This window comes from Leptinotarsa decemlineata, unplaced genomic scaffold, assembly GCF_025532065.1.
Source record: "Leptinotarsa decemlineata unplaced genomic scaffold, Ldec_3_MD MMD2_tig00026340_RagTag_RagTag, whole genome shotgun sequence".
NCBI lineage: Eukaryota > Metazoa > Arthropoda > Insecta > Coleoptera > Chrysomelidae > Leptinotarsa > Leptinotarsa decemlineata.
This window is the reverse complement of record NW_027412694.1, coordinates 1552202-1576834: the sequence shown is the minus strand read 5'-3', so window position 1 is coordinate 1576834 and position 24633 is coordinate 1552202. Positions and strand designations below refer to the sequence as shown.

At 34.1% G+C, this 24633-nt stretch overlaps 1 protein-coding gene across 3 annotated transcripts in view; it reads right to left on the bottom strand.

Moving 5' to 3' along the window:
- The window catches only part of LOC111503637 (facilitated trehalose transporter Tret1), a 65852-nt gene extending 46120 nt beyond the window's left edge, over positions 1 to 19732 (bottom strand). Inside the window, exon 1 of one of the 3 annotated variants that reach the window (XM_023157991.2) lies at positions 19556 to 19732. Coding sequence is in view for 1 of the 3 variants with exons in the window: in XM_023157989.2 (XP_023013757.1) it covers positions 13596 to 13627 (32 nt within the window). In the remaining 2 variants the exon portion in view is untranslated. Of the gene's footprint in view, positions 1 to 13595; positions 13643 to 13806; positions 13988 to 19555 lie in introns of those variants that run through there. The other 2 variants (XM_023157990.2, XM_023157989.2) reach the window with 2 other exon arrangements.
- Between the last annotated feature and the right edge of the window lie 4901 nt (positions 19733 to 24633).

The window sequence follows — 24633 nt, the reverse complement described above, 5'->3', positions numbered from 1 at the left end:
ACGAAAACCACTGAAACCAGAGCCCAAAACTAACGCATTTGTGGTCCAATACCGGACAACACTTTTTCGATCTGCCATATGTATCATCTGTGGTGCTGAACTGAACCACAAATGCATTTACGTGGTCAACTGTCCTTGAGGGACAGTTGAGTAATACGAAGAGAGAACTCAATCTTCGAATATCAAAGATAAACGAGGTTGTCACTTGCATAGCCAAACAGTGAAACCGACACCTGACCAAATTCCTCAAGGGTTTTTCACTGTAGCTTTCACTGCGAGGCATCCAGCTGGAAAACAGAGCTTAAACACAATGCATTCCTTGTTCAATATCAGACATCGCTGTTTTTCACCCGCTTTAGATCTCATCAGTGGTGATAGGCTGAAGCACAAATACATTGCTGGAATCAACTGTGATTAAGGGACAATCCTGAGTAAATGAGGCCGATGACATATACCCTTATCTAGAGGCCATCTATAGGATAGACAGATAACTCAATTTTTGTTCATCTCTGTTATAGGGGTAATGTACTTTCCAGTAATTGGCATAAACCATATGAACGATTAATGTTACACGTTCTCACATCCATTGTCTGAAATAGTGTTAACATATTTTGTGTCTCTGGAAGAAAAGATGAAGTGAAAATGTAATGAATCTTGAAATTATTAAAAATACTAGAAATAATCAAATCAATATATTCAGTTTTGTTGATCAAAAAGAAGTAATGTCAACGAAATTGAATAAGAGAATGGGAAACGTCGCGGTTACGCAAGTTTCTAAACAAAACAACGTATTGTTATGTGACTTGGAATTGAATACCTGTCGTTTCATCAACTACTGTGGTAGACATAATCAAAGGTGATACAGCAACGGTCAAAGTGTCGACGGCTGACTTCTTTTGTACCTGATTGGTCTGACTATTCTTCAGTTGTTTCATATGCTGGTATTCATGTCTTGTTGATTTTTGAATCATAGCTAGACAAAATGTACAAAATTAACAGTTACAGAACACGCTTTCTCAGAGAGTAATCATGACATTGCATTCGAACGCACGCAAAAAGGCCATAGAAATACATAAATATAAGAATATTTCAATCATGAGAAAGATAGCTTAAATATCAACAAGACAGATACTAGCACTTCATAACACAAAAATTCTCCCAATAATTGAAGAAACATCTGACCACTCAGGTACAAGAGCAGTCGAGTATCCGACTGTCCAATAAAAGAAGGAACGCACCAGAACCATTTTCACTTCGACTGTTGCCGCATCACCTTCGATAATGTCTGCTGCAGTAGCAGACGGAACGTCAAGTATAAAAACCTACAAATCACGGAAAATAAACCCGGAAACATCGGATAAACACCAGTCATCAAAGCCTACACACCATTAACAATTGTGTATTTCATTAGAATTGCCAACCTGCTAAAATTTGACATGTTTGCCAACCTCATAGCACTAAATCGCCGGTTGAACGGTTGAAAATATCTCTACAATTTGTTCAATAAAATTCATTTTTATTGAATATAGAAATATAACAGACTGGTAGATGATAGAAATAGTTGTTTGTTTTTTTTTTGAAATCACCAAATTACACAGAAATTAGAAAAAGATCAACGCAAAAGGACCAAAATTAATTTATTATTATTTCATATTATCGTTTCATAACTCCTAGCAATTATTCACCAAACTATAAATTTGCGAAACACAAATTTTTGGGTCATATTTCAAATGAACTTGTAAGCATTAGGTATTAAAGATAATAACAAATCTACCGCAAGAATAATAATATGCCCGGTCAATTGAAAAATTACAGTGTCTCGAAACATTGTTCATTTGAAAGAAAACTCAACTGCTATATAACTTGCAAGAAAACACTGTTAAAAACTGAACAACTACGAAGTCTATGATAAATAAGTTATCCATATGAAATTGATATCTCACTACTCGGGCTTGTATTCCAAGGCCAGTTGAATACAGCAATTCGTTTGTGGTTCAGCCAAATACAACTAACGAGACCTATATTGGATGGAGACAGTGATATATGTGGTATTGTATTTCGAACGCCTTGTATTCCGATTCATAAACAGTGGAATTCGAGGTGTACTGAGTTGAACCTCAAAACCACATTCCGTCGCATATTTTTGATATGTACTTGTCTTGGTGGAATCAAATGTGCTGAGTCACTTGAACACTCCTCGGAAAAATATCTATAAAAGAGATACAAATCTCAAACATTTTAACCTTGTAACCTATCAAGGTTACAAGGGAGGTTCTTGTCTCCAATCAGGCGGATGGCTCTTTTCTGGGTGGAATCCAGCAGCTTCAGGGGCGGAGCTTCATGCATGAGAACAATACTTCAAAGAAGGTCTGATCTGAACTTCTTTTGAGAAGCAGCCTTTGCAATTCCAGCGACACCAATTGTGATATGTTTCCAATCTGTTATTTGGTTTATAAATTATCGTTCGTGGAACGTGTACTCAGCACGCACTAATTTGGATTCGGAATGGAAATTATTGAATCATTCAATATGCTAACATTGTTCTCTATTGTCGCAATTATTTCTATCCAAAGTTGGGGTTCAGAACACTGTATCACTCATGTATTTTCAAAATACAAAAAAAATCTAGTCTAAACCGGTAGTGAATTTTCACAATGAGTTCTTCAAAAGTATTTTTTCATATGATATATTCAGACCTGGTCGGAGATAAAAACATCATTATTTTTTTCATGGAAAGACTCCACCGAGTTTTCAAAACTATGTGGTCTCTTTATTTGAGATATATTTTCGACAGTGTTGTCGCAGATTGTGACACTACTAAACAGAAATCGTGTGATTGAACTCTGAAATAGAAAACATTTTATCCATTCCGATACTTAGAGCTTTTCTATTGATAAAACATCCATTACTATTCATTTACTCCGCTTATAAAAATTTTTCCAACACACAAAACTGCGAAAGAAAAGGTTGAAACTGAAAATAGGTATGTAGTAAATTTATTTCGCCAATATTGTTGAGAATTGAATTCCAATTTCTGATTGTTACTCAAAAAATTACCTAATGACCTAATAATTTGATAGTTAAGATATTCAGAATGTACCTTCACAAAAATGAAGATGTGACATTTTGATTTCAAGTAGTCTAGGACTACGCCAGTGGTTTGTCCCTCTCCCTCAAGAGTGAGATTGGATATGATCTAAGAATGCCCTGAAGAACATAAGAAATTGTCAGAAACTGATATATTGACTCCATACTGGTTGCCAGGTCACTCATGAATCAAAGGTAACAAAAATTCTAATGAGTACGCTAGACACAGATTGTTAGCTCTACCGGGCCCAAAATTTATTGCATAAGACCAGATCAGAAGATGAGAGCCAAAAAACAAGAAACAGGAATATATTCGTGAGAATACACGGAAAACCCTTCATGCAGGATTCGTCCAAGAAAAGAACTAAGGAACTGCACCAACAGAGTTTTGCTCTTTGAAGCAGTTGAGCAAAATTGGTCCGTGAAACAAAGATCTCCGTGCAATGCAACAAAAGGAAGGAGACAGCTTGTCACAGCCAAATCGTGAAGAATAAGAGTTGCGTACTTCATCAGAATGACCCATTCTTCAGCTACATGCCTGATGTAGTACTGTTTGACCAACAAAATGAAACGATATTTTGTACCTCCTCTTGAAGCGAATATGGTCCGGAAAGAGAAAAAGAGAGGAAAAAGGCACAGGAAATACCGAGATTTACTTTTAGAGGTCTGAAAACTGTGAAAATAATTGTTCTGATTATGGAAATCCATCTAATCGCTACTCTATCACCGGTTTGAGATATGACACGATTCTCAGACTCAGTGGTTGTGAGAAGTGATCATTCGATAATGAGGTTGGCACGGTCTTCGAATGGATTGGAGCTTTGGGTCTAGGGCCTGAAGAGCAACCATTTCTCAGGTAAAGAAAAATGACAATTAATAGGTTTTCATTTTCACCAAACAAAGTCGGATAGTAAACTGGCGATTCCTGAGGGGTTATTTGAAATGGAATGAGTCCAAAACTTCAATCTGAAGGGCACCGAAGATCATGATATGAAACAGTTTTTTATGAATATTCGCCTTCATGTTATTGAATAATTTAGTGGAAAAATAATACGGTAAGTTCTGTATGATTCATTCTATTTCTATCATTACTACTGAAGCGTCTGTTTTCGATTCACCAAAAAACTCTAGAGAAGTTACGAAGTTTTCGTTGCTTTTTCTCTTGAAGAAAACGCAACAAATGATTTTCTCAAATATATATGCTTGACACTACTTGGAACATTCAGAATTTTCTATCAACGATGTATTTAACGAAATATATCGCTGACATATAATATCAGTAAGGCTTGTACATAATTTTATCAAATCATGAAACTCGTATCAAAATTACCATTACTTATTCAATAACATTATCGGATAGATACGTGATGAGTTTTGAAACAGTATTTAAAAAACTATATCTTACTAAAATACTATTGATATCATAATTATATCTCCCAGAAAGTAACCGTGGCCTCAATTTGATAATGTTAACATCATCAAAAACTTTTCTTACCTAAACACATTGTGGAAGTGTATCATCATTTTTCGAACGTGTTGCGCACAGTACTTTGAAACCTACCCCGTGGGCAGTATCACGTTAGGGGTTCCTCGCACACCATTGTCGAAGGACAGGTGGGCATTTGCCGCTAGCTACAGTGAAGAAGGGGGAGTTCGTAAAGTAGTCACTGCTAATATAAAGATGTTAATGGGCGCCAGGTAAATTCAATTCCCCATTCAAATACCCTGTTACCAATTTCAACCCCCGAATCTACCAAAAGGATTGAAGTAACCACAACAGAGTCAAAATAAAGGAGTTTATTCGGTACAATTATTCTGAGAGAACACAAATCAAAAGTTGAGATAATTAACCTACCACACAATAAAAGTTGAAGTTGAGTGAGAGAATGAGCATTCAACATATAACTAAATTACCTCTGGATTGTAATGTAGTATCAGTCAACTATCACACTAGTTTTAAGCAACAATAAAATATATATAAATATTCAAGCTCACTACAAATATACCGTAGACCTCTATCATCAAGAGATACTGGTCTCAAATATCTTGTTATCAATTAAAGTTTCATTACAAAATAACCTAGGTACACTAATCGCAGAAATTAAGCCGGAGTGTCAAATATATTGGGTTTTTCTACCAAGTATAATTAGGAAGGAATGAGTATCGCTTGAGCTCAGGCGCGTACCGTTTAGAAGACAATACAGGGAAGGCAAATGCAACCACCTATCTCAATTTCCGCTTCACATAAATACATATATACATATAATTCCGATGTGAATCTTAAACTAAAAATTATTATAACTACGACAGTTCAACTGTTGTAGTTATAATAATTCAATAGCTACCGTGTTGTTTTCTTTATTGGTGTGTTGCTCCGATGGCTTAATAATGGCACACCCGGTATATTATGGTACCTCAAGGAAGATGATCCCAAGTTCCAGTAGTTGTTGCAACCCAAGTTGATATCCAAGTAGAATCCAGTCAGATAAGAAAAGAAAATCCAGGCAAGAAAGAATATTCCGGACCGAAATGAATTTTCCAGGCAGTAGGAAGGGAAGGAAAAATCCCTGGCCGGAAGGGGTTTATTTCTGAACAGCTATGCTCGATCTAGCCGCTGGGAATGGGAAAGATGTGATTAATCGGCGAGTTACAGTCGTATTACGACGGCTTGACCTGGTTCTCCAGCAATAAGTTCGGCGTGGTACTCTAAAATCCTCCGAAGAGTATGGCGTTGGTCATATATCCAAAATATCCAAAATATTCCAAACTACAACACTAGCTTGACCAACGTCCACTGATATGGCTTGTAAAAATAAAACCCAATGAAGGATGACCACAATGTCACATATTTTTCCACAAGTCAACGAACACACACTCCTTGCTTTCTTGCCGAAAAAAGGAAAAAAAAAACGAATCTTGTTCAATCGCCACTAGGATCGTTCCTCTCTGCCAACGGTCCTTGATAACCAATCAAAACTCAGGAGGTTGAATTCTAATGACATCTTAATTCAGCCTATTTTATACGAGCAATTGCTGCCTCAGAACCGAATAGAATTCGGTAGTAGCCACCGGTCAGTTGTCAGAAAGAACCTTTTGAATTATCAAATACTCCTAATAACAGGAGTACCGTGCCTGAACCATTTATGAGAATCATAATGCACGAACAATATAAATAAACATTTAAAGTAACCTACGATTTTCCGCCGACTATCATCAGCTGTTTATATTGATGAGTTTACATTTCGGAATTTGGCAATACTGTCAACCGTAAAATAAAAACAATTCGCATTCTATCGATCCTAACCTGGCCTCGCATATTCTGAAAAATGTAAACAGACAATTTGGAGGAACCATCCGATGCTTTTGAAACCTTATGACGAACAACAACTGTTAGTTAAGCGGTAAGTATATTTACAATGTTTCCCATTATTCTTTTAGTAGTGAGACAGTACCTAAGTATGTCTATGGAACGCCGTTTTACTTTTTATTGTCACAAATATTCATTCCTCAATTTATTCAACTAACAATTTATTTGTTTGAATTTAATTGACTCATACATTTGTTCGACACATTAAAAATGATTGTTCGCAAAATTTGTTCTATTTTAAATGACACTTGATTTAAAATGTTACATGAATAAAATTGTTATTTGAATAAAAAAGAGTAATGAAATAACTTGAAGCTTTTATTGATTCCGAAGAAAAATATTGTTTCAGAGTATTGGAAAATGGAACGCCAATTTATTATATATTATGCTGAAAAATAATCTATATACATATAGTTCAACTCAGCAATAAACCAACATTTTAATTCAACAATCAATGGAATGTATTATTCGAGTAAATTCAACAAACGTTTCAATTCCGCATATAATTTTGACCTTTCAATAAAATGTTAGTTATTTATATGACTGTTGAATTACAATGAAACTTTAAATTCACTTTCTAAAATTGAGTTTTGGAATAAAATTTCAATGAATATATTTGAATGACTGTCAAAGTTTTTCCATGAAACATTGTTGGTAATAAAAATAGACTTTCGTTTGTCTGAAAATATAGCAAATTAACTTTCCATAATAAATATTTTTCTATGAATAATAAAGATTGTTATATTTCAATTTTATTGAAAGTGTTCAATATTTGCAACATTCACTTTAATGCATTCAATTTAAAATTTGGTTACAACTTTTGTGCAAAACATTCTCAAGCAAGTATCATTTTATTTCATCAGTCTTTTTAAAAAGCTAATTTCTGACAAACAATTAAATTTTTTGATGATTTAAAAAGTTTGTTGTATTTGAAAGATACATTTAAAACGATTGTTGATAATTTTAATTCGGCGCTGGTATCGAGCGGATTTATCAAGAACTTCAATTGTTACATATGGCAACATGCTAGTTCATTTATAGTACGACAACACGCCGTTCAACCGTGGCGCCGAATAAAAATTATCAACAATCAATTTAATTTATGTATCACTGGAATTCAACAAACAAAATAATTCAGATCATTACAAAGGAATATTTTACTTTTCATTATTATTCCTTTGGAAAGAATTGAATTAATTTGTTTGTTGCATTTCAGTGATACATGAATTAAATTGTTTGTTTATAATTTTTATTCGGCGCTGCGGTCGAACGAATTTTGGTCACACTAGTTCTTCTTATAGTTTTTTTGGTTGGTGTCTGTAAAATGTCATCAAGTTTTCGTTAATGTTACTATTCTGTGGTTAGTATATCTTGGTTTGATTGTATAGATGGCAAATGTTATGCTACTTTTGAGAAACACATTGTAGACTGTATCTAACGTAAGATGTCTAGACGTCATAGGTAACGTAAGCACAGCTTATAGTTATAGTCTAATACGCCTAATACTGACACTGACACCAAGAAATAGGTTACCCAACTGAACAGAAATTGATGGTTCAGGTTGTTCATAGTGAAAACATTACAATATTATATTTATCATGAGTGGTTTTAATGTGAAGCGTAGGATTCGTCAAACTATACTAGAGGCAAATAGGTTTTTGGAAGAAGGAAACATATACAATGCAATACAATGCGCAGACGTCGGGGGTATTTTTGCGGAACTACATAACTGCATATAATATGTATGTCATTGGTCATAGTAGGTAATAATCCGTTCGACTACAGCGCCGAATAAAAATTATCAACAAACAATTTAATACATGTATCACTGAAATTCAACAAACAAAATAATTCAGATCATTTCAAAGGAATATTAAAAAAAGTAAAACGGCGTGGCACGCCGTTTTACTTTCTATTGGTATTTTGTAAAAATGAATTGTTTTGATTGTTGCTTTTAGGTGATACATGAATTAAATTGATTGTTGATATTTTTTATTCGGCGCTGCGGTCGGCGAATATTGTGTTACTATCACTAAACTATCATGTTGCCAGATTTAAAAATTCAGCTTCTGCAAGAATCCGTTCGACGCTAGCGCCGAATTAAAATTATCAACAATCGTTTTAATTCATGTAACTATAATTATCAACAACCCATTTTATTCATGTTTCACAGAAATTGTAGTAAATTATTCGATAGTTACAAAAAAAGTATATATGACAAACATTTACTTCCAAAAATTTCAAACAATGAATTTATATTATAACTGTTCGCAAATTTTCATCAAACAAATTAATTCATGTTTTGAATCAAGTGTCATTTAAAATAGAACAAATTTTGGGAACAATCGTTTTTAATGTGTCGAACAAATGCATGAATCAATTAATTTCAAACAAATACATTGTTAGTTGAATAAATTGAGGAATGAATATTTGTGACAATAAAAAGTAAAACGGCGTTCCATATATGTCGGATATTCGCTAATAATCATTCTTGTTTCTTACAGGTCGGCCTCATCAAGAAATATATAAAAATGAACTATAACACCATCATCTTTTGATTATACACCAGTCCAAAGTGCAACTTTTATGTATTTACGTTTACGGGTCCTCTAAGAAATGCATCGAATAAACTACCACACTTCAAGTCGTCGAATAGTTTAGGGTGATTCAACTACTAAAGCTAAGACCACTTAAGGAAGGATATGCTCGCAAGGTTACACTATAACGTGTGGTTACGTGTTGAAGTAACGTGTTGACATACAACCACGAATTCTATAAGCATATCCACCATACTGGATGATCATAGAAGGCTGTATCAAGTATAATATTTGATAAAGTATATACAAAATATGCAAAATAAATCAATATACCTTTATAGTAAAGAGAGTATTATTAAATAATGGCTAGTGCCAAAAATCAACGTAACAACTTTTTAGCAAACTGTGTAGAATAACAAATCAGTAAGACAAATTTCTCTATTGTATTTCTTTATAGGACCAAATTCTGAATAGTTTAATTTTTATTTGTATTACATTTCGAAATTCGAATAGACCATACAGTATCAACGGACAGAAACATTCTAATTCTTATTTATATCTGACATAGAATTAGATGTATTTCATTATTACATTTCCTAATCAATTTGTTGATCTGCTCGCAATTTAATACTTCTGATTTCTTCACTACATAACCAACATTCATTGAGAAGGTGGTTCCGTTTACATGTTTCTTCACCGGAATGTTCTTTTCAACATACATTAGTATAGTAGGATTTTGAAGTTCTTGAATCCTGTGAATAATTTCTTGTTCTCAAAAAATATCATCCAAATTTGTCAAGAATCCCAGAATACCCACAAAACCCTCCTTAGTCCCCCAGAAATCATAACCCCAATTATAAAACAGTCGAATCTAGTTACCAGCACAATTGTAATGAAGTATACAGCGGCATAGCAAAAAAGAAAGAACTCGTGAAAAAAAGGAGACAAAATACAAATACAACAACTGAAAATTGAACAATAAAAAAAATTAAAAATCTCACGCGGGTTGGCTATCCTTCTTCATCTTCCACTGCCTGAACCATTGAGCACGCTGTTTATGGCGAGTGCTTTGGCTTGGGATGTAGGGTTGAGCAAACCGGCCATCAGATGCCTGCTTCCACGTAACCCTGCTGGATACGGGAATTACAGTATCACGTGTGGTTCTGTTATTACTTAACTGAATGGTATCCTAACGAATGCTCAATCCTAAGGTGTGTGTATCCGTGCCGAGAGGATGAATGAGACTGAGCCTATCAGCTGTCTCTAACGGAACCTTCGAGATACCGGGCGCCCACTCGTCGTAGCCTTGTCACGGTGATGCGAGGCTCTGCCGTGATTGACCCCCTTTCCCTGGCCACTTGTGGGACTTTCATAGACAGAGTAAACTTGAATTTTGTTTCTGACGGTGAGTCTACAGAGGAGATGGATTTCGAGGTTACGACTCCAACTGACCTCCGTGTAAGTTCAGATCAGGATCGAAAGCTTCTCAACTCTCCAACACCTTATCCAAAACTGAATCTGGAAAAAGGTTTAGTGGTGCAGCCAGGAAACGGAGTTGTCTCCTCAAGAGCGGAGTACCTCATAAAACCGCCTTGCACCAAATTCTTGAGCGACGTACACAGAATATGTCTTAGGTGGAGAAACAAACCGCCCATGAGCAGGTTAACAAACGTTTGTGCTCAAGTGATGATTCACTGAAACCAGGTGCACCTGACGTGCAAGGTTGTCGCGGGTGTCAATGTGGGAATCTTGCACCTTGATTATCCGACAGTCACAGACTGACCTCCAAATAGGTCCTCACTAGATTGAGGAAAATGAACCACGGTCTGTCAACCTTGGAGTGGACTATTCTCCACAAGGAAAATCCAGACCCTGGTCCAACATGGACCTTCGCTGTAGACGATGAGTCCATGGCCATGCTGGCAAGAATGGGTTTCAGATCACAATTTGACTTTGGGCAGGTCTTATTCCGCCCTTAAATCCGGGCACCCTCCCAGCAGGAAACTACTCAGACGAGTAAATAAAGAGGGGCTGAGTGAAAATCCAACTATAGGGAGGACCTTAACCAAACTTCCACCCAAACATAGGGGAAAAACCACCGGTTCACACCCGTCCCAAGGCCGGGAAAACAGGTGTTTCTCAGGAAATGAAGACGGCTAACGTCTCGTTGAGAAAACGAAGACGAAAAACGTCTCATCAAAGGGATCCAAAATACCAGCAGGCAACTCAGAGACGGCAGGTGTCCTCACCTCATCATCTGAGCGTACACATCTCTCGATCCCGGGAGAAGAGGGTGAAGGTGTCCCTCCTAGGGTCGAGGAGTTAGAAGTTTTCGGCAACACTTTAAGTGTTTGCAGGCAAACTTACAACATACCCAGGCCGCTTCATACGTCCTTGGAAAAAACTTCAAGAATGAATGAATCGACCTTGCTTTCCTGCAAGAACCATGGACAGAAAATATAGGCCGAGTAACCGGGCTGAGCAATATTCCTGGTGAGGTGATAGCGTGCCCTGGAGTGAAACCTAGAGCATGTCTGGTCATCACTTTTTGCTCACAGACTTCTGCAACCAAGACGTGGTAACCATCCAAATTTTCCTATCGGGCAAGAAGGGTAAGACGAATATTATCGCCTGCTCTGCCTACTTTCCGGGAGATTTAGATACTGTACCTCCTCTAGCTGTTACACGACTTATCGACTACAGCAAAAGGGACAAATACAAATCGTTATGGGATGTGACGCCAATTGACACCATACAGCGTGAGGCAGCACGGATATAAATCGTAGAGGTGGTTATATACTAGGGGAAGGGCTCTCTGTAATTAATGAGGGCTCGTTACCAACTTTTGTCACTAGTAATAGGGAAGAGGTATTATACTCAACCATCAGCTGACATTATCTGAGCAACAAGATACACCTACTGTATCTACTGAACCTTCTTGTTCAGACCATAGATATATTATTTTCAATATTGAAACAGGTCTAAGACCAGTAGTAGAATATCGTGACTCAAAATCTACTGATTGGACTGGGTATAAAAACTCCCTCCAATCATACTTTGAGGACGGATTCATTACCATTCACAGTTGTAATGATATGGATACAGCGATGCAATTTCGCGAAGCAGTGATCTCATCCTATCATGAGGATTGAAAGAGATAACCACAACTCTTCTTGTTGGAACTGAAGCCTAGAAAAAAAAAATAAAAAAGTTCGACGATTATTGAATCGAGCTAAACAGTCAGGTAACTGGGAGCTTTATAAAACTACTCTTACGATATACAACAAGGAAATCAGAAAGGCAAAACGGGAGTCTTGGAGAAAGTTATGTGAGTGTATCTCTGATTTACCTCGCAGCAGTTGAATTCACAAGATTATCTCTAGAGAGCCGACGACTGAAATTGGGTCACTTAAACGACCCGATGGATCATTCACGCCCTCTGATCCCACTTGCACCAAAAGTGTTCTCACTTGTTCCATAGTTTCATTATAGATAAAGAAACATTATTATTTCTGAAGATAACAGAGCCGTTTATCAAAAAAAATTATGAGTATGTTTGAATGAATAGCATGATTTTAGATGAATATTTCATGAAACGTAATATATCATGAATCTATTTAACGTCATTACAATATTCTGACTTGAAAATCTATTCGTATTGTAGGTTTTCTGATCCGAATGGATTTTCTGAAATGTACATACTGCAGAATGACGAACTGTTGAATTCATCGTTCATATGTTTGAAAGTAGTTTGAAAGGTGTAAGATATTGTAGAATAGATTTATGTGACAGTCTAACTGATGGAGCTTAACCATGTTGCGAAACGCGTCTTGAATAAAATGAATTGTGAACATTATATATTATTATCATGTTCAGCATGATGATTCATGAATCAAACCTGAATTTAGTCTTCTAAGATTTTTGATGAAATCGGAAATCAAAATAGATACAAAGTCGGTTAAATTACAAAAAAAACTGCCTGTGATGTTCCAAAATTTAGAGAATGTCGATTATCAGTGAAGTTGTCCCCAAAAAGGATACTTCATATCGGGCGATTTTTTTTTCCCGGTGCAAGCACAAAAGTAAATTTGGTGATGGTTTGCTGTAGATGAATCGTCAAAATGAAAATCTATGAAAGCCATCTTGTACAGGAATCGTTTCTGATTTTTCATTATCTTGTCAAACAACATCAGAAAAGAATCTAACCAAAATCGGCAGATTTCAACCCTTTTCAAATATTGAATTCCATTCCTTCAAATGAGTTCTAAAATTGACAACTTTTTCCTCATTTCACCGACTTTGTATCTTTCACGGTTTCCAATTTTCCCTTGCTGGCCCTCCTCATATCGTACAAACAGTATATTGCTATTACATCTTGTAAAATATTTATGGTTAATAATAATGATTTTAAGTCATAGATACTCTTTATACTAGTTTCATATTGGAATAAAAAATTCAGTAGAAGCATGTGAAACTATTGAAACAATATGTACAATGGAATATGAACAATGGAATTTCAAATACTCATGGATATTTTAAAACTTCATGATGATATAAAAATCAAAATAAAGGAGCAATATGCTAACTGAAATACAAAGACTTACTGTTTTCCCTTTTCGTCAACAATATTACTCATCAATCTATCAATTCGAAAAATTACTCTGTAGCGGACAGAAACAATATCAGGTGAGCATTCTAAAAATGCAAGTTTGTTGATTGGTGTTCTACATTAGGCCAACGGAAATTTCAAAAACTTACTAAAATACGATACGTTTTCGGTCGATATCATGCTTTGAAGATTATCAGAAAACTCACCCTATTGAAAACACAAATATGACAATAGTTTTCCTATTGCAATATTGCAGCAATAACCAAAAATAATGGTTATCATAAACACAAAGGATCAAAGTTCTTGAACACAATTCACAATTTTTGCTATTTTGATTTATTCACATACTCACTGATGTGAACGAGGGGTATGAACAATCGAATGTGACAGATCATAACATGCTTGATAAATATATGTGTACAGAGAGCTGAGATTCAAATCGCTATTCCCCTTCTCTCACACCTTTTCACATGCTTGATTGTCGGTTTTATTTCGCATATATTTGAAGATATAATGTCTACGGCCGACCAGAACGATCTTTAAGGATCGTGAAATTGGAATGGATTGGTCTTCGCGAGCAAAATTATGACTTGAAAGAAAAATACACATGCGTCAATTTGTGAAAGTCGGGAAACTAATGAAAACAAAACGATCTGGCTTCTGCCCCTAATAAACTGATCTATTGGTTGAGAATTGGTTTTTTTGAATTGTCTAAGGCATCGGATGCCCTTTCAAATTCAAAAAAGTGTTTTGCAATTTCTCTTGATTTGGCCAAGGCCTTTGATAAAATTTCTCTTGAAGCACTCTTAAATAAACTGAATTTATATGGAATACGAGGACCAGCAAATAATGTTTTTACAGATTATCTTTCTTGTAGAACTCAACGGGTCAAACTTGGTAACAATGTTAGTGAACTGGCAAAAATCTCTGGTGGTGTACCTCAAGGTACCGTTTTAGGCCCAATACTATTTTTAGCATATATTATTAGTTTAAGTCGCATAAATAATTTCAAAGGGCACCTCATATCATATGCTGACGATACTGCAATTATCTGTTCAGGTGATACATGGCAACAGGTATTTAAAGTAGAAGAAGAGTGTTTGGGTAAAATACAAATTTGGTTAAGTAACAATCTTCTCAACCTTAATGTTGAAAAATCGAAATTTATTACTTTCACTCTTCTGAGCAACCACCAACCTGTCCAACAAAGGATGTATGTATTTACATATGCCAGTGTTGTTAAACCATTTGTGAATGTCCATATATCTAAAAAGTAACTAAACTGAAGTATTTAGGAGTTGTAATGGATCAACATCTGAGATGAGATGAACATTTGCAATATATAGTTAAAAGACTAAGACATCTTAGCTATAAAATGTATGAACTCAGGGATATACTCACAAAAATAAGCTTAATAATTGTTTATAAATCTCTTGTTGAGTCAGTTATACGATATTGTATCACAGTGTGGGGTGGAATGTTTGAGAATGTGCTAAATATTGTACAGGTGCTCCAGAATACAGTTTTAAAAATAATGTTGAAAAAAAACAGACAATTTGATACAGAAAAACTCTGTTCTGAAACTAATCTGCTTGATATAAGAAGTGTGTATGCACACCAGTCTCTTATATGGATATACTCAAACAATATCAAATATTCTAAGGCAAATACAAAGTACACCAGAAATGTACATAATGTATCCATTGATATCAATAGATATCAAAAAAAGTCATACCCAACGTTCAGTCTACTATTTTGATCCAAAACTGTATAACATGCTTCCCCTTAAAATAAAGATAATTACTACATTTTTAAAGTATAACAAAAAAACAAAAGAATTCATGATTGTAAATAATACCCGTATAAACGGTTTATTCAAACATACCCAATAACCCAGAAATATCACTCAGTACATTTTCTAATCTTCCAATGTGTCTTTCAGTGTATGTGTACCTATTTCCAATATTATGTAAACCTAGATGTATATATAGATGATTATAGGTACTCATTCTCATAAAATATACCAGCTTCCTCTGTCTATTCACTAATACAACTGCAACATTTATTTAATCTTTTATTACTTTTGTGCCTGATATATTTTCAAAGTACTTCCATGGGGAGACAGACGGAAGAACATTACAATCCACCTGCGCTTAGGCTGCTTTACTCAAACTCCTAGTGGTCCTAACCATAATATTAATAAATTGTATATTAACATATTCCAAATAAATTGAATTGAATCGAATTGAATTGTTTTGAGCTAGCGACCTGCTAGTTTCACTGGCAGACACTCGAATGTTTCGCCGTAAGCATAAGACACACCGGTGTGAACTTAGCAGCTAAAAGGTGACAGCCAAAATCCCGAAAACACCTGAGCGCACAAAGACGTTCGTTGAAAAATTAATAGGAAAAAAGAAAGAAAAATAAAGGAAGAAGTTTTATTTTGAAACTAGCAGTCAACCCTGGCACTGCACGGGTGCAATACTGATACAAAATATACATAAAACGCGTGTTTTTGCTGCTAATGATAAAGTGCTATAGGGCGAAGCGACACCTTCAAAAATATTCTTTTTTTAAGGACAAAATACATGCAATGCAGAAAAATCCTTGAAGCGCCCTTAGAGCGGTGCCTGTGCGAAAGTGGTGATTCACATTGAATTTGATTCACTGGAAATTGATTCCATTTGGAAAAATGATCTCAGGAAGTTAATTCCACATAAACGACGTTCTCCAAATGGAAGCATTCTTAAAAATTGAAGTTCGAGATGTACTGACTTGAACCTCAAAACGATGAGCAGCCACAGTGCATCGCGTATTTTTGATATGTACCGCTCTTCGATGTTCGATACTATTGAGGTTGCAAGTGATGTTCGGATCTCCAATCAGGCGAATGACTCTTTTCTGGATGGAATACTCTAATGAAGGTCTAATTTGAGGTTCATAAAGCATCAAAAGTTGCTGAGCTGTGTACAGTTTTCTGGTTTGCAACAGCGTTCCAAGTTTTTGAAAAGCAAACTTCGGAATTATGTCAAGATATCTTTTTGGAGAAAACCGCTGGTGTTGAGAGTCATACTGATCTATATTGAAGGCTGTATACAGCTGTTTCAGCCTATTGGGCATCGTCAGTACCGGGCAGGCGGTCCTCGATTGAAGACAAAATGAGAAAAACCAAGAAAGTACTTGATAAAAATAGCTGCGTAAACGCAAGCAAAACATAAGTGGAACCACCTATTGGTGTGACACCCAAGTCAACTTGCCAAGTTGACTTGGGTGTCAACAACTTGCCAAGTTGACTTGGTTGTCAAAAATTATACATTTATATAAGACTACGATTTTCTGTTTTTTTAACAAAAACTGATAAAGAAACATTAATATTTCTGAAGATAACAGGGCAGGTCACCAAAAACATAATGACTATGTTTGAATGAATAATAATCGTCTGATAATTTGACAACAATTTTGGATGCATATTTCATGAACGTATGCAATGAAAGCTTAATTTTTTTACAATTGGAGTATACTTATTTATGAAAACATAATATGTAATGAGTCTATTTGACGTCATTACAATATTCTGAATGCAAAATTTATTTGTTTTGTAGGGTTTCAGAATGGAAGAGATTTTTTAAGATCAACAGTGTCTGCAAAATGACGAATTGTTAAATTTATCATGTTGAAACATTGCTATATTCTAAACCGTAACAGATACAAAGACGATTAAATGGGAAGAAAGGTGACTGTCATCGGGAACAATACAGTGGTCGAAGAAAATTTACGTGGACTCTCGCCCTTCTCGAGTTATAGGGGATAAACAAAATATGCTGTTTTTCGTATTTTACGAATGGAATTGTTATTTCAGAGTGTACTATGACGATATGATAATAAATATTCGATAAAATGTTCCGTGTCCACATGGCCACCATCAACTATTTTTTTTGATACGGACCTGTCTTTTTTATTATAGATATTGATGGAGCAATAAATTTGCAATCCAAGTGTATATCAAATTTGATATTTTTATAGCGTTTCATTCGAAATAACTACATAACTATCATCAGTTACAACATTTCCAAATTACGGTCCTGTCATTATTTCTTTCGTAAATTGTTTCGATTTCTTCAAAATTCATTACAGATAACCAAACAAATTCCCTAACACAATGAAAATTCGTAGGTACTTTTTCGATTTGGAAATTTTTGTATTGCCGCAATCCTTCTTTCAAGGCTTATTTATCCCCGATCAATTATAATTCCTAATATTTTTATAATTCTCAATACTGGAAGTAACAAAATATCAGTTTTTGGTCAAAATTCGATTTTTGTTCAATTTGGTATGATCAAATGGCCTCTCATTTCATTTACCATCTTGAACGCATAGGCTTTGCTTGCTTTCTATGAAAGGAAAAATTAATGCGTTGTTGATATCTGTTGAGGAATGTCAGCCGTTCATGAACATGTTAAAGATGTATTCAAATAATGAAAGGACTGATATGATATTTAGTTATGAAAAATCGAATAGAAATCCTCTTTTGTCAAGGAATATGTATTCCGCATTATGGTATTCCGCATCCAAATGTTCAGACGATTAGAAAGTAAATATTATCACATAAAAATTTACACAGTAAAAACTTTTTTTATTATGTTGGGTTGGCCAGTCACAAAAATTATGCCAATCAAGATTGTTCTTTACGAGAAATCACCCACGAAATGGGGATTTCTGTAAAATCCACCAGAACTATTGTGAAAAAAAAATATAAATGCTACAGGATACGCAAACCTCATCATCACAATGAAAGCGATTACGGAAGGAGAGTACGATTTGCGAAGTGGTTAAGACGTAGGAATAGGGAAGTTGGAAATATTTGTAAAAAAATAATATGGATATCCTTGGTCCTTTCTTTTACGATGATCATTTGAATAATGAAATGTATCTTCATTTTCTATTCAATAAATTCAATGGCTACTCAGATGAATTTCCACTGAATATCCGCCATGAAATACAATATTTTCAACATGACAGCGCTCCTCCCCATATAACTCATATAACGCAGCAATAGTTAGTAAGGGCACATTAAGATTTCATATTTCCAAGAAAATGGATTGGAAACAATGGTCCAAATAACTGGCCAGATCGATTCCCAGATCTCACTCCTCTGGATTTTTTTTGTTTGAAGGTACATACATGATGAAATTTTTTTAACACCAGCTACAGATATCGACCATCTAAAACAAAAAATATGAGATGCATATCTGGAAATTATCTGGACCGACAACTTATGTGCATTCAACAAATAGATTGCCATGTAGCTTTGATTTTTTGTATTGGTTTTATTTTTCATGATATAATGAATTGTTTTTCCGTTTTATTGTTGTCACTGATGATGGTGGTTATTTCAAATGAAACGCTATAAAAATTCAAAATGTGATATACCCTTGGATTGTGAATTTATCGCTTCATCAAAATCTGTAATAAAAAAGACAGGTCCGTATTCAAAAAAAAAAGTTGAAGGTGAACATGTTGACACGAAATGTTTTATTTAATATTTATTATTACATCATCATGGTACACTTCGAATACAATAATATTTTTTTTCCATTTTTGGATATTCTCCGAAATAAAAATTCCATTCGAAAAAAACGAAAAACAGCATTTTTGGTTTTTCCCGTTTGTTATTTCAGTAATATTCACTATTACACCAAAGGTTCCAAACAGTGCATCACAAGAACAATATTACTCATTGAATTATCCATTTCGAAAAAATAAGCTGAGAAATTGTTCAACTTATTATATATAAGTTCTCTATAGTGGACAAATAACGAGATAAATTAAATCAGGAGGGCATTCTAAAAATACAAATTTGTTGATGCCCGTTCTAAATTAGGACAACGGAACGTTTAAAAACAGTAAAATTATTTTCAGTCAATACCATCCTTTGGAGACTATCAGAAAACTCACCTTATTAAAAACACAAATGTCACAATAGTTTTCTTATTGAAATACTACAGCAATAACCAAAAATAATGATTATTATAAACACAAAAGATTAGAATTCTGGAATACAATTCACAATTTTTGTTATTTGAATTATTCACATAGTGACTGATGTGAACGCGGGGTGTGAACAATCGAATATGACAGATCATAACATGCTTGATAAACATATATGTATACCGAGAGCTGAGATTCAAATCGCTATTCCCCTTCCCTCACACGTTTTCACATGCTTGATTGTCGGTTCGCGTTCGCATATGTTTAAAGATCTTATGTCTACGGTCGACCAGAACTAGGTTTGAGAGTCGCAAAAACAGTTGTGACATTAACAAAAAAATACACATACATCATCAATTTGTGAAAGTCGGGAAATTAATGAAAACAAAACGATCTAGCTTCTGCCCCTACCTAACTGATCTTTTCGTTGAGAATTGGTTTTGTTTTGAAATTAGCGACCTGTTAGTTCTACTAGTAGACACTAGAATGTTTCGCCGTAAGTGTAAGACACACCGTTGTGAACTTAGCAGCTAAAAGGTGACAGCCAAAATCCCGAAAACACCCGAGCGCACATAGACGTTCGTTGAAAAATTTATAGGAAGAAATAAACATTCAAAAGATTAAAATGATTAGTAGCTCTATTATTGTCGCTGAACGAACACTCAGACAACTCTTACTAATTAATTATTAATAGGATATGAGTACATTTGTAAAAAATTATCTATCACTGAAGATATTTATTGTTATCAGACGCAGCACATGAGACCAGCAGAACGGAAATCAGCATAATTTAAAAGAATCGAATTCGATTATAATAGAGAATATAATGAGAATTACAAGATGAGACCAGCTATCGAAGGAGGTCAAATGGGGATGAAAATTCAATACTAAATCGAAACTCATAGAAGCAAAAATCCGATCAGCATAATTTTATGTAAGCAAAATTGAATTTGAAAATGATATTGTACTGTGAGAATCAAAAGAAGATACAGCTCGTCTAAGGGTACCAAATGAGAATATAAATTCAAAAATAAATATAATCCCAAAGAAGTAAAAATTGTGTCACCATCACTTGATGTTGCAAAATGTTTAATTATTAATGGTATTATACTGTGGAATACAAAGGATAAGACCAACCGTCAAACGGGGTCAAATAGGAATATAAATAAAAAATTATAATTTATATGAGAAAAAATTCTGTCACAATAATTTCATGTTGGAAAAATCAAATTCCATCATAATATTAATCTGTGAGAATTACAAGATGAGACCGCCTTTCGAAAGGAATGAAATGGGGGTATGATAATAATGATAAATTAACGGATAATAATAATAAGTTAACGGATTAACGGAAAAACAGATTTTTTTATACAGAATCGAAACTCATAGAAGGAAAAATCCTATTGAGATAATTCCATGTGAAAAAAATCGAGTTCAATCATAATAACTGTTAACTGTGATAATTGTTATAACTGTGATAACTATTATTACAGTTATAATAGATTGTGATTTTATGTTTTGTTAATAATTTTTCAATTTTCATCTCGAGTTAATAGTTAAATTTTTTTATTGTTGCTTGTATTTTATTCCATTGTAATTTCAGGTATTCTGCTTGATATAATTGTTTTTTTCACCTGATCCATTTATTTTTTTATAGATTCTTTCAGGGATTTCTAATCAATTTATATCATACTAGCTTTTACCCATGGCTTCAGTCGCATTTATGCCATTAAATAAGTGCCAGGACAACATAAATGAATCAATATGAGAACTATATGACGTTAGCTATATTTTGAGATTTTTTTGACAAACAATTTTTTATCTTACATATTTTTTTTATATCAAAAGTATCCTATATTACTTCTAATACCTTCAAAAATATGTGCACGAAATTTCATAATGATCGGTTAAGTAGTTTTCGCGTGAAACCGTAACAAACAAACTTACATTCGCATTTATAATATTAGTGGGAAGAGATAGAGATACGAATAGTAGGGATTAGACAATGGAAATACGAACTAATGAAAAACATCACGAAACATTGTCGACCACTTTCAAACAAAAATGAATGACCGCCAGTCGAGAGGGATGAAATGGGGATATGAATACAAAAAGGAATTGAAATTCGTAGAAGTAAAAATCCTATCGAAATAATTTCATGTTGGAAGAATCGAATTCGATCATAATGATTATCTGTACAAATAACAAAAGAAGACCGCCGGTCGAAAGGGGTGAAATGGAAATATAAATACAATAATAAATCGAAACTCAAAGAATGAAAAATCCTGTCAAAATAACTCCATGGTGGAAAAATCGAATTCGATCATAACATCAATCTGTGAAAATCACAAGATTAGACCGCCCGCCGGAAGGGGTTGAATGGGGACAAAAATACAAATAAGAGTCGAAACTCACAAGAAGAAAAAATCGTGTCAGAATAATATCATGTTGAAAAAATCGAATTCGAACATAATAATTATCTGTGAAAATCACAAAATGAAACCGCTTGTCGGAGGTGGTCAAATAAGAATAAAAATTCAAAAATACATCTAATCACGTAGAAAGAAAAATCCTGTCACAATAATTCATCTCAGGATGAGATCGGTCGTTCGAGGGGATGAAACGAAAATATAAATTCAATAATGAATTGGAAATTCTAGAACGAGAAATGTTGTTACCATAACTTCATATATAGTAAGAAAAATCGAATTCAATAATGGAATTATACAATGAGAAGCAGAAAATTTGTCCGGCCTTCGAAGGGGGTGTTGCTGTTTGAATTCCTGGACTAATTTATATTGACGTTAATTTGAATTAGTTGCTTGGATAATAATATAAATAAAGTATTGTTTTTGACTCTTTGAAAATCGAATTTCAAAAAATTATCAAAAATTGGTCATTCGACCAGATATAAAAAAATCTCATACATTTCAGGTAAGAATAATAATTAACAGGGGGTTACATAGAGACTTGTGAAGAAGAAAAATTCTATCAATAAAATTTATTGTTAGGAAAAACGGACTGAAAATAAAAAATTTTCATGGAATGCAAAAGATATAGGGTTGTTAAATACTGGAATAGAATGGAAATTTATCAAATTTGATTTTGAAAATTCTCTTAGGAGAAATCTTGTCTCTTTGATTTGTGAATTAACAGACGTTATAGATTCCACAAAATTTTGTCAACTTCAAAAAGTATGATTCAATATAATCTACACAGTAGACACATACCATTTATTGTTTTCTCTGTGATTTTTAATCCACCATTTTGTGTTAACAGGCATTTTTTATGAATACATCTCAGACATTTGAATGATAACTGTGTGTCGTTTATAATTTGTCCACAAAAAAGGCAGATATTGTGCATATGTTTGCTGTTTTTCAGTAGAAGCAGTTTCAGACATTGCCTAATACTGAAGCATCAAAATATTTCAATAAACTTTTTTGCTTCACAATTTTTTTGAAAAAATATATGACATATACATCATATTCGAAGGTGTCCTTTTGTATTATATATTGTAATACAATATGTAAGACAATATTGAAAGCGTAATTGTTTTTTCGGAAAAAGATACTTTCGATAAAATAAAGTGATGGTGAATCGTAACTGAAAATATTACTGTATTTTAATGAAAATTTACAAAGTCTACGAAATTTGTTGTCAAAACTTCTTCACCAAAAATTATTGAAAATTTGACTACTGAAATTATCTGGTATTTCTGTTCCGAATTGAAAATATGCAAACAATGATTTACTATTGAACTACTCAGCCATTCTCCTCCGTTAAGAGTTGAATCTTTCATTGAAAAATTGATGTTACTATGTATCTAGTCATGATTGTCGCTGAGCTGTTTATATAATTCATATCGGACACAATTCCGTTTTCCAAAAAACTTACTAGTTCCGTTGTAGTCCATTTCTACTCGGTGGGTGATAAATTCCTTTCCGGCAATACCAGTTGAGGTAACATATGAAAATAATGAAAATACTTCAACTTCATAAACATCATTTCCCAGAATTGTGTTGATCTATAGACTCTCACGATTTTTATTTTAGTGAAAGTGAAAATTACCAAATCATACCATGATCTATCTGCGTTTTCCAGAAGTCCTTCATTTTGATACAGGTGTAGTTATGCACAGATTTTATAGAATAATTGTCTTTAAAAAAATTTAGTTTATGGAGAAAAGGTTCAACATCTCGCGAATTATAAGTACACTTCACTTCTAGAACACCATCTGTATCAATGAGCCCCCGTCTGTAGAACCAGCTATGAAAGGAAATTGTCTATGGATAATGAGTCCAGATTGTAGATATGTTGAGTAGGTCTCTTTTATATAAAAAGCGATTGCCTCTTGTTCATAATCAATGCCGTGTTTTGTTGCCTTTGTATTCATTTGTTTTCCAGAGTTTATGTTTGATATCATATATGGGTATGATATTATATTTCTTAGTTTGCAAATTTGCGGTTAACCGTATTTTTCGTTTTTCAAACTATTGTGCACATACTATCTGAGTTCGTGTCACTTTTTCCAGCTGTTTCATCTGAACTTCTGACAAAGATAGGTTTCTCAAAAATTGTTCACACTTCCTCATTTAATGAAATGTTGACCTCACATATTTTACATATGAATTTCAGTGAAGAATATGAGTTATTATATAATTGATGAAACCAACGCTCACACTGACCGCATTTCACCCAAGAAGTTTTTTCCCCAAGTATTCTGTGGCCGCAGTATGCACGCTGAGCTAATTCTTTATCATCTTCCGGAAATAATACACTCTATTCATTACTTTGACTAATGGTCTGATTCCTTAAAAATCTAGCTTCAAAGTGATGCTAGATTTTTTTTCAGATTTGCGCATCCAACTTTCTTGAGATCCCTTCTCTTGGGATCCTTGTATTTTGTTATTCGATACTTTTCAATTCCCAAATCGCATTCAATTTTCAATGATAAAACGTCCTCTCTTAACTTCCTAATGGATTTCGAGCACTTTGAATTTTTGCAAGAATCGTGTTTGTTATTAAATTACTGACTGATTTTC